General features: G+C 38.3%; 1 protein-coding gene across 6 annotated transcripts in view; it reads left to right on the forward strand.

The window, feature by feature from the left end:
• Nucleotides 1–18,711, forward strand: part of PATJ (PATJ crumbs cell polarity complex component) — a 335,749-nt gene that overhangs the window by 121,800 nt on the left and 195,238 nt on the right. For all 6 annotated transcript variants that reach the window (XM_057712781.1, XM_057712798.1, XM_057712772.1 and 3 more), the window contains exons 23-25: nucleotides 3,049–3,120; nucleotides 11,363–11,540; nucleotides 16,640–16,750. In XM_057712781.1, the coding sequence (XP_057568764.1) occupies nucleotides 3,049–3,120; nucleotides 11,363–11,540; nucleotides 16,640–16,750 (361 nt within the window). The remainder of the gene's footprint in view (nucleotides 1–3,048; nucleotides 3,121–11,362; nucleotides 11,541–16,639; nucleotides 16,751–18,711) is intronic.

The following is an 18,711-nucleotide window of genomic DNA, read 5'->3' on the forward strand; positions in this document are numbered from 1 at the left end:
GAATCAAGGACAAGGACCAAATATTTATTTCATATTATCACGATACCTGTCACAGTTTGGGTACAGGAAAGTGGAAAATGGAGAGGAGGAAGATTTCAGTGTTCGTTTGGTTTTTAGCTGTCAGTCTTACTTCAGGTAATATCTATTTAAAGAAGAATACTAAAATACAGCCGAGCATGAAGATATTCCTTGCATTTATGTCTATATTCCATATAAACAAGACGTAATCTAAGTGCATTATATTTTGGGATAGCAGACAAATTAAATTATATTAATACCATGGGCTATTAAGATGCTATTAAATAAAAAATGATGAAGATTATGATAATTTGGGGGAAAATTTTGATATAAATTCAAGTGAAAAAATTATAAGGGAAATGCATATTGGTTGAGCCTCAGTTAAATGACAATCATATCTCATTTAATCCTTGTTAGTATGACGGGATAATCAAAATATGAAAGTTTATGCTGTGATTACAATTATCCAGTGAACATATATGCACATGTGCAAAGAATAATAACGTGATATGATAAAGTGAAGACTTGAATTGGTGGAATCATGGGTGTATCATTCAGCGATTGCATTCTGCTGCTTATAAACTGAACCCCCCCCACCCCCCAGCCTTACTTTTAGTGTGGCTTAACTCAACTAGGGCTTACTTTCTTCTCATGTAAAAAAGTCCCTTGAAGACATCTTGTCAGGGTCTTAGACACCTTCTTCCCTTCTGCTCTGCTGTCATCATTGTATTGCTGTAGTCATCTCAGTGTCTTCATGATTTTAAAATGGATGCTTCACCACCAGTAATCACCTGTGCCTTCTAGGCAAGAAGGGAACGAGCATAGAGCAGATGGCTCCTGTCAGCTGGTTCTCCCTCCATTTAATGAGTTTCTTCATCTGCAGACTTTTGCTTCCTTGTTGCTGATTAGAACTATGGCACACAGTTACCATTAGCTGAAGGGAAGTCTGGAAAATTTATTTTTTTAAAGCTGGGCATTGCAGTGCCACCTGGAGTAAAGGGGGGTTGTGTTGTTGGGTAAAGAAGATGGGGAGAGAAGACATTAGATAAGTAATGGGCAAGTATCGGCCAAGTTGTTTTTCCTTGAATTCTATGATGCTTTTAATCATAAAAAATAGACTGGCTAAGGGAAGAAGGCTGTCTGCGGTGGGTGAGATGTTAGTGATTCCCTAATGATCACAATTCCTTAACCAATTTTTAGATTGTCCAGATTTTTGCACTTTCTCCTTTTCACATAGCTTTAAACCATTATATCCTAGAAAGCTGTAGAGTGGCAAGTAGCTGGAGTTTTGTACTTTTTGTAGGACTTATTTGAGAGTTCAGAGGAAAGTGGAGCCTTGAAACTTCATGCTGAAAGAACGATTTGGATACTGTGGGGAGGTTGTGTAGTACATCTAAGCTTTCTCTGAGCCGCATGTGGAAAATATAGTAATATGACCTGCTGTGCTTACTTCACAGGATTTTTGTGAAAATGAAATGGAAAAGGTAGTGCCTACCTTTTTTATAGAGTAATACAATTGACAATATCACATAAGTCATTTCATTTGGTGGTCCAAAGGCACACAGCTATATTGTGGTACAGGTTAGACTAGAGCTTAGAAATTCTGACTTCTCTTCCAGGTAATAGATGGTAGTGTCTCTACCCTATTACATAGCATTACTTTTATAACTACTCTGTAATTCAGCATTTTACAGTATCCTGCTAGGCAGTTCCATATTAACATAACTTGATGGGTGAAAGTATGGTGGTAGTAGGTGGGAGAATCACATTGTTTAAGAAATCTCTCTGTAAATGGAAAAGTGCTGTATAACTACACAAAGTATTTATGGGATACAAATGACAGGGAAATTATCTAGGGTTAGAGAGACAGAAAAATCTGGAAGGAATGATCATGTTTACTGATTGTTTAATCATTTCAGCTGTTTGTGTCAGTTTTTACTACACTGTTAGCTGGTCAATCACACTAAGTTTTAAGAAATATATTTTATAATATTTATTTTTTAAAAATTTATTTATTTTTATTTATTTATTGGCTGTGTTGGGTCTTCATTGCTGCACATGGGCTTTCTCTAGTTACTGTGAGCGGGGGCTACTCTTCATTGTGGTGCACAGGCTCCTCATTGTAGTGGCTTCTCTTGTTGTGGAGCACGGGCCCTAGGCACGTGGGCTTCAATAGTTGCGGCACATGGGCTCAGTAGTTGTGGCTCACGGGCTCTAGAGCACAGGCTCAATAGTTGTGGCGCACGGGCTTAGTTGCTCCGTGGCATGTGGAATCTTCCCAGGGCAGGGCTCAAACCCGTGTCCCCTGCATTGGCAGGCGGATTCTTTACCACTGCGCCACCTAGGAAGTCCTATTTTATAATATTTAAATGCTGATATAGAAACAAATGTGAAATCATACAAACACAGATTTTTAGAAAAGTAGCATCTAGAGTGTCACCAATAAAAGGGTTTATAATCAGTGATATTCTGGTGGATATTTGTTAAGTTGAACATTAAAGCAATATATCTTTGCTTTGTAAGGATAGTTAACTATTTTTTAAAATTAATTAATTAATTAATTAATTTATTGACTGTGTTGGGTCTTCGTTGCTGCACACGGCCTTTCTCTAGCAGGGAACAGTGAGCAGGGACTACTCTTCGTTGTGGTGCATGGGCTTCTCATTGCTGTGGCTTCTCTTGTTGCGGAGCATGGGCTCTAGGCACATGGGCTTCAGTAGTTGCGGCACACGGGCTCAGTAGTTGTGACTCATGAGCTTAGTTGTTCCGCACGAGCTTAGCTGCTCCGAGGCATGTGGGATCTTCTTGGACCAGGTATCGAACCCGTGTCCCCTGCATTGGCAGGCAGATTCTTAACCTCTGCACCACCTAGGAAGTCCTGATAGTTAACTATTGATGTAAATATTTTTAAAGCTTAGAAATTAAGAACAATTAACTACATATAGATTGTGTAATGTAAAACTTTTCAAGAACCTTTAATAATAAGAGTGTGTCATAAGTTAATACATGTGTGTTTTCCTTTCTTCTCAGCGAATTACCTGAGAGAGAAGAAGGTGAAGGAGAAGAAACACCAAACTTCAGCCATTGGGGACCACCAAGAATGTATGTTGATGACATTATTGGCTTTCTCAATAGGACAATGCAGTTAGTTGCTCTTTAACTTCATAGTGTCATTCAGTCATTCTCTAATGATTGCCATAGTTCACTGTACGCTGGCCTAAATTTTAGTTTCATTTTGTCTTGTCTAGAGATTTTTAGCCAGGCAAAATGACTATATCCAGTATTAGGAAAATCTTTGTCATACTCTTTCAGAGAAAGCAACTTACTAATGTCCATCTATCATGGACTAAGTATACTTTCTCACTGCATCACTAAGCAAAGCAGGTAGGGCTGCCTTGAAAGCAGGAAAGCTCTTTTTCTTCAAACAACAAGAGTTAAGGCTTCTATCACATAGCACTCTCCTCCTCTTGTGTTAGTCCAAGTTTGTGCCTTGCTTGCGCTAACAGAGTGTGTCGGGCCCATGCTCCCTTGCATACTCTCGTGGTTTTAAGTAGTCACCAAGGCTGCATTTTATTGAGGTTTTAAAAGTCTTCCTTTAGCTGCTCTATCTTCATGCATTATTTTTTTTTTTTTTTTTTTTTTTTTTTTTTATTATTTTATTTTATTTCTTTTGGGGGTACACCAGGTTCAATCAATTGTTTTTTTTACACATATCCCCATATTCCCTCCCTTCCTTGACGCCCTCCCCTCGATTCCCCCCCACCCTCCCTGCCCCAGTCCTCTAAGGCATCTTCCATCCTCGAGTTGGACTCCCTTTGTTATACAACAACTTCCCACTGACTATTTTACAGGTGGTAGTATATATATGTCTGTACTACTCTCCCGCTTCTTCTCAGTTTCCCCTTCACCCCCCGCCCCCTCCCATACCTCGAGTTCTCCAGTCCATTCTCTGTATCTGCTTCCCTGTTCTTGTCACTGAGTTCATCAGTACCATTTTTATATTCCGTATATGTGAGTTAGCATACAATATTTGTCTTTCTCTTTCTGACTTACTTCACTCTGTATGACAGATTGTAGTTCTATCCACCTCATTACATATAGCTCCATCTCATCCCTTTTTATAGCTGAGTAATATTCCATTGTATATATATGCCACATCTTCTGTATCCATTCATTTGTTGATGGGCATTTAGGTTGCTTCCATGTCCTGGCTATTGTAAAGAGTGCTGCAATAAACATGATGGTACAAGTTTCTTTTGGGATTATGGTTTTCTTTGGGTATATGCCCAGGAGTGGGATGACTGGATCATATGGTAGTTCTATTTGTAGTTTTTTAAGGAACCTCCAAATTGTTTTCCATAGTGGCTGTACCAACTTACAGTCCCACCAACAATGCAGGAGAGTTCCCTTTTCTCCACACCCTCTCCAACATTTGTTGTTTCCAGACTTTGTGATGATGGCCATTCTGATTGGTGTGAGGTGATACCTCATTGTGGCTTTGACTTGCATTTCTCTGATGATGAGTGATGTTGAGCATCTTTTCATGTGTTTGTTGGCCATCTGTATGTCTTCTTTGGAGAAATGTCTATTTAGGTCTTCTGCCCATTTGTGGATTGGGTTATTTGCTTTTTTGGTATGAAGCTGCATGAGCTGCTTGTATATTTTGGAGGTTAATCCTTTGTCCGTTGTTTCATAGGCAATTATTTTTTCCCATTCTGAGGGTTGCCTTTTAGTCTTGTTTATGGTTTCTTTTGCTGTGCAAAAGCTTTTAAGTTTCATGAGGTCCCATTCGTTTATTCTTGATTTTATTTCCATGATTCTAGGAGGTGGGTCAAAAAGGATGTTGCTTTGATGTATGTCAAAGAGTGTTCTGCCTATGTTTTCCTCTAGGAGTTTGATAGTGTCTGGCCTTACATGTAGGTCTTTAATCCATTTGGAGTTTATTTTTGTGTATGGTGTTAGGAAGTGTTCTAATTTCATTCTTTTACATGTTGCTGTCCAATTTTCCCAGCACCACTTATTGAAGAGGCTGTCTTTTTTCCATTGTATACTCGTGCCTCCTTTGTCAAAGATAAGGTGCCCATATGTGTTTGGGCTTACTTCTGAGTTCTCTATTCTGTTCCATTGATCTTCCTTTCTATTTTTGTGCCAGTACCATACTGTCTTGATCACTATGGCCTTGTAGTATAGTTTGAAGTCAGGAAGCCTGATTCCACCCACTCCATTTTTCCTTCTCAAGATTGCTTTGGCTATTCGGGGTCTTTTGCGTTTCCATACAAATCGTAAGATTTCTTGCTCTAGTTCTGTGAAAAATGCCATTGGTAATTTGATCGGGATTGCATTGAATCTGTAAATTGCTTTGGGTAGTACAGTCATTTTCACGATGTTGATTCTTCCAATCCAGGAACATGGTATATCCCTCCATCTGTTTATGTCATCTTTGATTTCTTTCATCAATGTCTTAAAGTTTTCTGCATACAGATCTTTTGCCTCCTTAGGCAGGTTTATTCCTAGGTATTTGATTCTTTTGGTTGCAATGGTGAATGGGAGAGTTTCCTTAATTTCTCTTTCTGCTCTTCCGTTGTTAGTGTATAGGAATGCAAGAGATTTCTGTGCATTAATTTTGTATCCTGCTACTTTACTAAACTCATCAATGAGTGCTAGCAGTTTTCTGGTAGAGTCTTTAGGGTTTTCTATATATAGTATCATGTCATCTGCAAAGAGTGATAATTTTACTTCTTCTTTTCCAATTTGGATTCCTTTAATTTCTTTTTCTTCTCTGATTGCTGTGGCTAACACTTCCAAAACTATGTTGAATAACAGTGGTGAGAGTGGACACCCTTGTCTTGTTCCTGTTCTTAGAGGGAATTCTTCCAGTTTTTCTCCATTGAGAACAATGTTGGCTTTTGGTTTGTCATATATGGCTTTTATGATGTTGAGGTAATTTCCTTCTATGCCCATTTTCTGGAGAGCTTTTATCATAAATGGATGTTGAACTTTGTCAAAAGCTTTTTCTGCATCTATTGAAATGATCATATGGTTTTTATCCTTCAATTTGTTGATATGATGTATCACGTTGATTGATTTGCGTATATTGAAGAATCCTTGCATCCCAGGGATAAACCCCACTTGATCGTGGTGTATGATTTTTTTAATGTGCTGTTGCAGTCTGTTAGCTAGTATTTTGTTGAGGATTTTTGCATCTATATTCATCAGTGATATTGGTCTGTAGTTTTCTTTTTTTGTGACATCTTTGCCTGGTTTTGGTATCAGGGTGATGGTAGCCTCATAGAATGAGTTTGGGAGTGCTCCGCCTTCTGCAATATTTTGGAAGAGTTTGAGAAGGATAGGTGTTAACTCTTCTCGAAATGTTTGATAGAATTCGCCTGTGAATCCATCTGGTCCTGGGCTTTTGTGTGTTGGGAGATTTTTAATCACTGCCTCAATTTCTGTACTTGTGATTGGTCTGTTCATGGTTTCTATTTCTTCCTGGTTCAGTCTTGGAAGATTGTATTTTTCTAAGAATGTATCCATTTCTTCCAGGTTATCCAATTGATTGGCATATAGTTGCTTGTAGTAGTCTCTCATGATGTTTTGTATTTCTGAGGTGTCCGTTGTGACTTCTCCTTTTTCATTTCTAATTCTGTTGATTTGCATCTTCTCCCTTTTTTTCTTGATGAGTCTGGCTAATGGTTTATCAATTTTGTTAATCTTCTCAAAGAACCAGCTTTTAGTTTTATTGATTTTTCTTATGGTTTCTTTCCTTTCTTTTTCATTTATTTCTGCTCTGATCTTTATGATTTCTTTCCTTCTGCTCATTTTGGGGTTTCTTTGTTCTTCTTTCTCTAGTTGTTTGAGGTGTAAGGTTAGGTTGTTTATTCGATCATTTTCTTGTTTCTTAAGGTAGGACTGTATTGCTATAAACTTCCCTCTTAGAACTGCTTTTGCTGCGTCCCATAGGTTTTGGGTTGTTGTGTTTTCGTTGTCATTTGTTTCTAGATACTTTTTGATTTCCTCTTTGATTTCTGTAGTGATTCCTTGGTTGTTTAATAGTGAATTGTTTAGCCTCCATGTGTTTGTATTTTTTGCAGTTTTTTTCCTGTAATTGATATCTAGTCTCATGGCATTGTGGTCTGAGAAGATGCTTGATATGATTTCAATTTTCTTGAATTTGCTGAGGTTTGATTTGTGACCCAGGATGTGATCTATCCTGGAAAATGTTCCGTGTGCACTTGAGAAGAAAGTGTAGTCTGTCGTTTTTGGATGGAATGTCCTATAAATATCAATTAAGTCGAGATGGTCTAATGTGTCATTTAAAGCTTGTGTGTCTTTATTTATTTTCTGTTTGGATGATCTGTCCATTGATGTAAGTGGGGTGTTCAAGTCTCCCACTATAATTGTGTTACTGTCGATGTCCCCTTTTATAGCTGTTAGCATTTGCCTTATGTATTGAGGTGCTCCTATATTGGGGGCATAGATATTTACCATTGTGATATGTTCTTCTTGGATGGATCCCTTGATCATTATGTAGTGCCCTTCCTTGTCTCTTTTAATAGTCTTTACTTTCAAGTCTAATTTGTCTGATATGAGTATTGCTACTCCAGCTTTCTTTTGACTTCCATTTGCATGGAATATCTTTTTCCATCCCTTCACTTTCAGTCTATATGTATCCCTTGGTCTGAAGTGGGTTTCTTGTAGGCAGCATATAGAAGGGTCTTGTTTTTGTATCCATTCAGCCAGTCTGTGTCTTTTGGTTGGAGCATTTAATCCATTTACATTTAAAGTGATTATTGACATGTGTGTTCCAATTGCCATTTTCTTAATTGTTTTGGGTTTGTATTTGTAGGTGTTTTCCTTTTCTTGTGTTTCCTACTTAGAGAAGTTCCTTTAGCACTTGTTGTAAGGCTGGTTTGGTGGTGCTGAATTCTCTTAACTTTTGCTTGTCTGGAAAGCTTTTGATTTCTCCCTCAAATCTGAATGAGATTCTTGCTGGGTAAAGTATTCTTGGCTGTAGGTTTCTCTCTTTCAGGACTTTCAGTATATCCTGCCATTCCCTTCTGGCCTGCAGAGTTTCTGTAGAAAGGTCAGCTGTTATCCTGATGGGTTTTCCCTTATATGTTGTTTGTTGCTTTTCTCTTGCTGCTTTTAATATTTTTTCTTTGTGTTGAATTGTCGTTAGTTTGATTAATATGTGTCTTGGTGTATTTCTCCTTGGGTTTATTCTGTATGGGACTCTCTGTGCTTCTTGGACTTGGTTCATTATTTCCTTTCCCATGTTGGGGAAGTTTTCCACTAGAACCTCTTCAAATATTTTCACAGACCCTTTCTTGTTTTCTTCTTCTTCTGGGATGCCTATAATTCGAATGTTGGTACGTTTAAGGTTATCACTGAGGTCTCTGAGGCTGTCTTCTAGTCTTTTTATTTTTTTATCTTTTTCCTGCTCTGTGGCGTTTATTTCTTCCATTCTATCTTCCAACTCACTTATTCGTTCTTCTGCCTCAATCATTCTGCTGGTTAGAGCATCTAGAGTATTTTTAATTTCAGTTATTTTGTTATCCATTGCTGTTTGTTTTTCTGAGTTCTTATGAACTGTTTCTTGTACTTTCTCTAATTTGTTATCGAGATTTTGTATCATTTTTACTATCATTACTCTAAATTCTTTTTCAGGCATTTTTCCTATTTCCTCCTCATTTATTTGGTCTTGTGGGTTTTTTTCCTGCTCCTTTGCCTGCATGGTGTTTCTTTGTTTCCTCATGGTTGTCCAAGCTTTTGGGGTTGCTTGTCCTGGTGATAGAGGTGTTTATAGAAGACTGTCCAAGCCTCAGACTAATGTCCAAGTATTGGATTAGACGAATATTCAGTCTAGGAAACACATACATGTATAAGACACACAATTATTGAATCCGTTAGGACATAAGGCTCTAGAAAGACCTGACAGAACCCCAGTGTGCTATCAGATATTCAGAGAGAAACCCAGCAGAAATTGACAACTGAAACAGAACGAATCAGAGACAAAAGCAAAAGCAAACAAACAACAAATAACACCCTACACATACAAACATCAATCCAGGGAGATTTTGTAAGCTAGGATCAAATATAGAAAAGAGCTGGAGTACCACCAGAGAGAATGGAGATTCTCAGAATGTAATTAGACAACTGTACTAAGAACTAAGATAAAGACAAAAGCCTAATATTAATACCAAGGCAGTGCATCATCTGGAGAATAGAGCAAGGAGTCTGAGCAGACCGATAGTGTTGCTTATAAGTATGTTAAGATAAAATACACTTAAAATGGCTGGAAGAAAGGGGAACAGAAGAGCGTAATGTGGTTGGAAATACGCAAAGAAAAAGAAAGGAATAGAAGTGTATAAAAGAAAGGGATGAAAGGAAAGTATGAAAGATATTTTGTCCGTACTACCAAAAACTTAGCTAGATATAGAAGTATTTTAAAAGGCAAAAAAAAAAAAAAAAAAGAGTGAAAAATATCCTTATAAAATTATGTTGTAAAACTTGTAGATCCCTTAGGGCTAAGATCGTATTTAATAAATCAAAAAAAAAAAAAAAAGAAAAAAAAAATCCAGAACTGATCCCCGAATGGACCAGTTCAATAGGTATTGATACTACTATTTCTGTTTCCTTAGCGTCTCAGCTGTAAGTGTCCTTTTCCTTGCCTTGGGTTTTTTTTTTTTTTGCGTTATTCTGTGACCAGCAGCGGTTCCTTTATTGTTCGTCTGTAAGCCTCGGTGTGTGGGGAGGGAGAGGGTGCAATAGTGGCTCCTTCTCCTGGGAGGGAGTGAGCAGTGGCGCACTGTTGCTTCAGTCAGGCTTGGAGGTGCCTGTTGCATAGAGCGCTGGTGGCTCAGGCGTACACAGAAAGTCTTAGAGTTGGGCCTCTCTCGGGGTTTTTTCTTTTTGATGCTGGTTTGTTTTTTTTTTTTCTCTCGGCAGCCTCCCTGCTGCTGGCGTTGCAAGGAGTTTTAATCTAGCCCCGCCCGAGCGCCTGAGGGTACTTGTTATCCCTGAGCGCCTTATGTGGCCCCGCAGGGCGTCTCTCCGCTGCCTGTTGCAGAGGCGCAGAAAGAGAGGGAGAGGCTATGCGCGCGGCTCCTCCCCGCCGCCCGGGAGCCTGCAGCCTCCAGCCGCCATCATGGCCGGGCAGCTCTCAGGGATCGGCACTCCTCTCCGCGGACCTCCTCCCTCCTGTCCTCTCGGTCCGTCACCCTACCGGCAACAATGTTTCTCCCCCTGAACCAGCTCTCCGGTTCCCACGCTCCCGCTCCTGGACCCTCCGTTCAGCCGCGGATCGATGTCTCGGTCCGGGAACGCTGAGCTGCGCTGCGGACCCTCCGTATGTTTCTCACTCCCTCCCGTCTGCCACAGCTCCGCCGCTTCACCCTCTTTGAGCCCTCGTAGATGCCTCCCTACCGGCTATGTCAGGTTCTCCGCAGCCCTTTCCGGTGTCCGAGGCCGTCTGCTGGTGTTCAGCTGGTTCTCTGTGGGAATGACTGCCTCCTTCCGTGCATTCCCAATGCATCTGTGGAGAGGGATGCACTCCACGTCTCTCTAATTCGCCGCCATCTTTTTCTCCCATGCATTATTAATTCTACCATGCCACCCAGATTGTTTTTTCCTCGCACTTTTGAATTTTGTCTTAAAAACTCTTAGGAGTTGTTTTCTGAGCTACTTTTTGGAGTTAATTATTGGCCACGTCTGTGCAGTTTGAATAAAATTCATAATATTTTGAGGGGCAAATTTTATTCTATACTTTATGAAAATGATGTGGAGGTAGGAAGAAAAGAAAACCTTTCCAGCCTTTGGAGCGATAAAATCTATCCTCTGCTTAAGGAACCGCAGGTTCAACCGGCTGACTGGGAAAAGCAGTATGGGCAGTGAGCCTGTTAGTGGCAAGTTTATTTTATTCTGAAGGTTTCTGCTTTTTGCCAAAATGATCTGTGTGACTTTCTTGATTTTTTTTTCTTACCCATTTGTTATTTCCGTGATTTATTCTTTGCTAGTGTTACGATGTAGATGAAAGGGACTCATCACGGAAAATATATGGTGGTGGGAGATGGGAACATTAAGTCCTAGCTAAATCTCTCAATATCAAGAGTTACATTTGTTGTTTTGGAAATCTTTTTCAGAATTTAAATTTTCACATATGCCATGAGTCATTGATAGAATCTTTTAATTTTGGAGCTAGGTATGACTTCTGTAACATTTGTGAAAATATATTTATATAAAGTATGAGTCACAAGGATATGGTACACATTGAGCACAGTGACAGTACAACAAATTAACTTGTTCATGAGTGAATTTTGTTTTTTTTGTTTGTTTGTTTTTACAGTGTTGAGATTTTTAGAGACCCGGATGTATCTCTTGGTATTAGTATTGTTGGTGGACAAACTGTTATAAAACGCCTAAAGAATGGAGAGGAGCTTAAAGGTATATTTATCAAACAAGTTTTGGAAGACAGTCCAGCAGGAAAAACAAATGCTCTTAAAACTGGAGATAAAATACTTGAGGTAAATAATTTTGTTTTTGTTTGAAATGTACTGTAAGACAGTAAAGTGATCATTTAATCGGAGGTCCTTCCTTTATGTGTTGGGGTGTATGTGTGTACAAGTGGTGTAGTTTATTCAGATGCTTTGGTTTGATGCTTGCACAATTTTATGAGATTCTAAAGTTGAGCTCATGGCATATAACATGATAAAACAAAAAGCCTCAGCTGACTGAGAACACAATTTCACAATTTGACAGAATGAGGCAGATGGTGGACATCATGCTTCTCCCACAGTCTTTAACAAATTCTGAATTGTATATGTCAGTGGAATAGCCGTGCTGTCCTCCCAGAGCTGACCCTGGAGGTCGAAGACTATTGGAGGAGGTGTGAACCCATCCTTTATACATGGCAGGCTTTGCAGAGTGGAGTTTTAAGGGTACATCAAGACATGTAGAGGTCTGAAATCTGATGCATTTCTTTGCACTGGGTTTATTGGATAACACTATATTGAATATCTTTAATCCCAGAATCTTCTTGTTCTTGATTCATGCCTTATGATGCTAAACATTAGCTGCGATGTTTTAACTCTGATAGAGTGAAGATCTCTGGAGATCATGGGTTGAAGTCTAGATGGTCCTGTTTGTTTTCTTTTTGTTCTTGGACAAATTATAAAAGCTATTTAATTTTCAGTTTTCCAAATAAAATGGAAATGAGATTTGAAATCCCATAGTATCATTGTGAGGATTAAATAAAAAGAATTGCATAAAACTGCTCTGTGTATACAAATTTGAGCTTATATTTTATGTTTGGAAAATTAAAAAAAAAATTTCAAACACACTGGGGATATGGCAGTGAAGAAAATGACCCAAAATCCCTTTTCTTATGGCATTTACAGGATAGTGGGGGAGATAGACAATACACAAAATAAGTAATATAGAGAATGTTAGATTGTTATGTGTAGCTATGGAGAAAAATAATGGGGTGGGTGGATAAGGAATGACGGGTGTGATGGCAGCAGTTGCAATGAATAGATTTGTTATGGAAGATGATATTGGGACACATTTAGGAAACGAGAGAGTGAGCAATGTGGACGTATGGCGGGGAAGAGGGCCCCATACAGAGTGAGCTGAAGTGCGAAAGCTCTGTGGTGGGATGTATTGAAGGCACAGAAAGAAGTCCAGCACTGCTCATGTAGGTAGAGTGGACAAGAGAGAGTGTGGAAGAGAAAAGGTCTGAGAGGTAATGGGAAGCCACATCTTGTAGAGCTTGGAAGCTTGTCTACTCTGAATGCAGGAGAGTCCAGTAGAGAATTATGAATGCATTCAAATATTGTAAAAGGAGTATTCTGGCTTCTGGGGCAGGTGTTGTTTCTTTTATTTGGCATTTGCATAGTACACTTTTTTTTTTTTCTTTCCTTCATTTTCACTTTTATTTGTGATTTTGTTTTAGTTGTATTTTTGTAAGCAATGTAAACTGGATTTTGCTTTTTTTAAAATCTAAATTAGTAATCTTCATCTAATAAATAAGAAACACTTATTTTTTATTTTGATTACTAATACATTTGAACTTAGAACAAAATACAAGAGAGATTTTAAATTACCTTTTTTTCTTTATATTTTGAAATATTTACAGAGTCATATGGAATTGCACAGAAATGTATAAGAAAGTCCCATGCACCCTTCTCTCAGCCTCACCCAGTGTTAACTTCTTACACAGCTATAGTACAAGAGCAAAACCAAAATTCTGATATTGGCAAAATTCATAGACCTTTTGCAGATTTCATCAGTTATATGTGTACCATTTGTGTGTGGGTGCTTATAGCTCTACACAGTTTTATCATGTGCAGCCTTGCATAACCCCCACAGCAGTCAAGAAACTCAGTTGAATCATCACCAGAAGACTCCCTTGTCTGACCTCTCACCAGCCACTCCTCTCCCGTCCCCTCCTCCCCCATCCCTAGTCTCTGGCCACCATTATTCTGTTTCTCCATGTTTATAATTATGTTATTTTACAGTTGTTATGTAAACGGAATTATGCATTTTGTATCTTTTTGAAATTGTCTTTCTTCACTCAGCGTAATTTCATTGGAGTTCATTCAATTTGTTGTATCTATCAGTAGTTCATCCCTTCTTATGGGTGAGTAGTATTCCATGTTATGGAGGTACCACAGTTTAACCATTCACCCATTGAAAGACAGTGGGGTGGTTTCCAGTTCTTGGCTATTATGAATAGAGCTCCTATAAACATTTGTATATAAGTTCCTGAGTGAAAATAAGTCTTCATTTCTTTGGGATAAAATGCCCAACAGTGTAATTGCTGGGTTGTATATTAAGTTCCTTTTTAGTTTTAAGAAACTGTCAAACTGTTTTCCAGAATGGCTGTACCATTTTTTATTCCCACCAGCAATGATCTAATTTCTCTGCATCCTCACCAACATTTGATGTTGTCACGGTTTTGCATTTTAGACATTCCTGATAGGTATACAGTGATATTGTTGTTTTAATTTGTGGTTCCCTAATGGCTAATGATAAAGAACTTTTCATGTGCTTAGTTGCCATCCAGTACCCTCTTTGCTGAAATGTTTGTTCGTGTCTTTGCCTGATTTCTAATTGGATTCTTCATTTCTTTATCTTTTTGAATTTTGGCTTTTTTTCCTCATCTTTCTCTGCTGTCGGATGAATGTAAAGTATTCTCTCATTTAATCCATCATCACTTTTGCACATACTAATAAGAAACCACTGTTTTGTCTCAGATTTAATAACTTGTATTTCTTCAAATTCACAACAGCCCTGAAACATTGCACTCTAATAATGTATATTTTGTGAAGCATAATGTCATTTACTTGTTTCTATGAAAAGTATTACTTATTTGTTTTGTTAGTGAAGTTTAATAATCATTTCTCTCTGTCTTCAAACAGTTGCACAGAAGGTTTAGGTCTGTATAAAGAAGAGTTCTTTAAACTAGGAAGGTTGAATTTAATTTAATTTTTAGAAATAGGTCTTCATCTGTGTGAATGGACATACTTTTAAGTTATACTTTTAAAGCTGAGAAAAACTAGGATTATTTTTCAGTTGTAATATGGCAGGTTTCAATTTTTTCCCTAACTTCTCAACTTCAGTGACTCCCATTTAACACTGTGGAAGTCTCTGTTAGGGAAACAAAAGCTAATTATTACTGGATGGGGAAGTAGTTCTCATATTGCCTCTAATTCTCTTACTGTTGAATGTTTCGGGGATCAGTTTATTCGAAAGAAGCTTCACCAAACCGTTGTGACAGCTTTTAAGCACCACTTTAATTTTTTTCTGTATTTTTTTCATTACTGTTATTCATATGCTTCCTCGACTCAGATGGGAAACGAGTGTTTACAAAGCATTAAAATTTTCATAGATGTCTGTTAGAATAAAAAGCCCAAGTTCTCGCCATGGCCTTTTGGACTTTGCATGGCGTGGCTTCGGCTGCCTCCCTGACCTCTCCTCTTTCTGCTCTCTCCTCTTTCTCTGTTCTGTAGATTCACCTGGCTTTAAACCCCTCTAACACACAGGGCTCCCATCACCTACCTTAGGGCCCTCGCTTCTCTGTCCCTCAGCTTCCGGCACGCTCACTTCTTCTGTGCTCTGCTCAGATTCAGTGACTTATCCTGTCGCTCCCTTGCATATACTTCTCACCCCTTTGATCCTCTTTCCTTTCGCTGAACTTTTCTGGGGGAACCACATCCTAATTAAGTGCAACCATTTGCTGATTTCAGGTCTCTAGCATGACTGGAGAAAATAACCACCCATGCCTTCTGGTCTCATTTTAAATTCATGACCACTGCTTCATGTGGATCTTTAATTCTGCCCTGTGGTCCTATAATATTTCCTGAGTTGTTTCATTCTTCTACTTTCATGGTAACTACTTCAAACCTCCTATACCTCCTTCCTTAGTCTTAATCTCAGCTTATGGTCCTTGTTTCTTATTTCATTGAGAAAATAGAAGCAGTCAAAAGGGGGTTTCCCCTTGCTCCCACTGAATACTTTTTTTCTAACTATATTTGTCACAGCAAATGAACTGTTCGTGCTTCTTCTATCTAGAGCCAGTCTCTAACTTGTGCAGAAGTCATTCCCTCTTCACTGTCTAAGGTTTTGCTTCCACACTCATCACTCCTCTCTACCCTTCATTTTTTTCACCGCATCATTATTACTGTAGTCTATCCCACCTTAAAAACAAAAACCAACTTTGATCCCACATCCCTCTTCACCTACATTCCTATTTCTTTGATCCCCTTATAGCAAAATTATATTCACAAATAGACACTATCCACTGACCAAAAACCACCTCAGCTTTTACCAAGGCTTCCATTATCAGTTTGAAAAATTGGTTCTGTTAAATATGTTTGATAAATACAGAATGCTCTTTGAGATTTTGGGCGTATTCACAGGTTATATTCTCTCAGATTTATATAATAAGGAGATGTTTACACTTACCCGCATCTGTTGAACATGGAATTCTTTTAGTAAAAGAAGCTATGGGTATACGGGGATATGTGTATAAAAACAGATGATTGAACCTGATGTACCCCCCCAAAAAAATAAAATAAAATAAAATTAAAAAAAAAAAACTATAAAAAAAAAAAAAGAAGCTATGGGTGTTTCATACTTCTTTCTTGAACATAGTTTGAGAAATGTTCAACTACTCAATTGTGATAGTGGGCAGTTTGCTTAAAACATTATTCCTCTTAGGTTAATTGAGAGAAGATGAGTCCAAAGAGATCCCTACCCCCTGCCCCCACTCAGAACTGTGTACTGCGATAGTGGCAGAGGTGACATTACAAGCTCAGAAGCTTCTTAAGGTTCTGTTACTGACAGAGCTACCTATTCTGGATAATTATCTTTAACCAGGGCCATTGTTATTAAGGTTTTTATCTTATTTACTTTTCTTGAAGGTGAAATGTTAATTTTCTTAAACGTGGTCTCCTAAAACAGCAAAGCTTTTTATGGGCCAATCTTATTTTTTTCTGGCTTTAATCTGCTTCATTCGGCTCCGGCAGTTCTCATAACTAGATAATATGCGTGGACTTTGAATTAACCTATCCACAAGATCTGCTGCCTTTCTGATTAAAATAAATTACTTCTGTGTTTTCAGGTGTCTGGAGTAGACTTGCAGAATGCCTCTCACAGAGAAGCGGTTGAAGCCATTAAGAACGCAGGAAACCCTGTGGTGTTCGTGGTTCAGAGCTTGTCCTCCACTCCAAGAGTGAGCTTTAGTTTGTATATTCAAAAAGTTTAACAATGCTCTCTATATCTGTGGACCAGGCTTTTGCCTCCAAGTATTTTTCGACATATTCTTGCTGTTATTCCACTATTACTTAAAGGATGCATTAGCGTCATAAAAATTTAGTTATTAACTTCAGTTTTCCCTTTTTTCTCTGATTTTGATCTCCTGGTCAAATTTGAGTTATTCCAGTGTGAAGTGGAGTACAACAGACCTGTTTTTGTTTCTTTGATTCCCTATTTACCAGTTTTGCTAATTCAGAGGCAAGTTACTTAACCTTTCTGAACCAGTTATTTTGTTTATAAAGTGCTTTGAAATACAGAGTAGGTCAGGTATAAAAACATTCTAGAGGGACTATCAAATGGTCTGTATATCTGTTACAGGCATGTAAAAATTCAAACATGTTGCATTTTTATATGTTCTATTGGAGATTTGAATTCACAAAGAGCAGTATTTAATCATAGAATTTTTTTCTGTAATAAATTACTCTTTTGGTATGGTGTTGGATCTCTGATACACAGATGTCAGTGGCAGGATGTGTATTTTATATTGCAATATGCAGCAGAAATGTCACCCGTAAGCCCTGTAACTGGAAGCAATGTTTATTTTTCTTTATTTTATAATGGAAGACAGCTGTTCAAAACACAGGCGCTTCTGAACAGTAGAAAAACTCTGCATATTTTTAAAAAATTTGCTTTTCAATACATTAATGCTTTTCAACCTTTTTTTTTATGTCAAGGCATACGGAAAGTAATATTCGTATGACAAACTGGGTAAACAGATGTCTGGCTGTCCCTAGGGCGGGGGCATCAGTATGCTATTTCGGCATACCTGTAGCCTGCCTGCACACGGTGGGCTGCTGCAGCCTCACCCCACCGGGCAGCTCTGCTGTGGTGACTGCACTGCAGCATGGTCCCTTCCAGTCTTAGCGCTTCATTTACACCATCAAGACTAATTGAGAGAGGTACTGAATAAAGTCTTCACATTTTAATACAATTTGAAATTCTAGATTTATTGGAATCTACCTTTTAACTCTTATAATACTGAGAAAGTCGTTGAGGGCATCACTTTTATTTCTGGAAACAGAATTCAGTGGGAAAATAGGCCAGATTATTCCCTGCCAAATGACACTTCCAAAGAAACAGTTTTGAGCTAGAATGAGCCAATCAAATTATACATTTATGTGGCCACTGGTGAATGCCCCACCAAAAAATATTCAAAGCATTTTAATAGGTTAGAGAGTCAGCCAAAAAGGCCAAGCTTTTAATCCAGTGTTTGTTGGCGAGCTGAGGTGGAAATTTTCATTTGGATGACATAACCAGTACAATTTCTTTCAACTGTTCAAAAAAAAGGGAAAATGTCTTCAGCATTCTGCTATGTTCAAGTCTCTTAACCCTCAGGCAACATCACAGACTGTCACATTGTGAATTATGTTCATCAAGTGTTGCATTATCCGTGGTTCTAGCTAAGGGAAGGTGATGATATTAATGTCCATTACTTGTTCCTTTTTTTTTTTCTTTAGCACAAAGTGATTCCAGTCAAATAAGGCAATGAAAGGAATCAAGTTTCATATCTTTGCAAAATGGTGCTCTCTTTGGCTTACTCATTCTTGCAAGTTGTATTGGTCATCACAGGAATAGAAAACATAGCCAACTTTTTAATCATTTTTGATCAGCTTACATTAAACTTTGAGACTTTCTTCGAAATCCCCAAAGAAGTAATTTCCCAATGTTTGGCCCATCAAGGCCCTATGTCTGTGCATTGGTTACATGGAAATTCTCATCAACATAATGCATTGATTGGTGGTGTTTATATTTGTACTTTTTTTTTAGTGGTATTTTATCTTTTTATTTTTTTTTTGGCACACGGGCTTAGTTGCTCCGCGGCTTGTGGGATCTTCCTGGAGCTGGGATCAAACCCATGACCTCTGCATTGGCAGGCGG

This window comes from Hippopotamus amphibius, chromosome 1, assembly GCF_030028045.1.
Source record: "Hippopotamus amphibius kiboko isolate mHipAmp2 chromosome 1, mHipAmp2.hap2, whole genome shotgun sequence".
Taxonomy (NCBI): Eukaryota; Metazoa; Chordata; class Mammalia; order Artiodactyla; family Hippopotamidae; genus Hippopotamus; species Hippopotamus amphibius.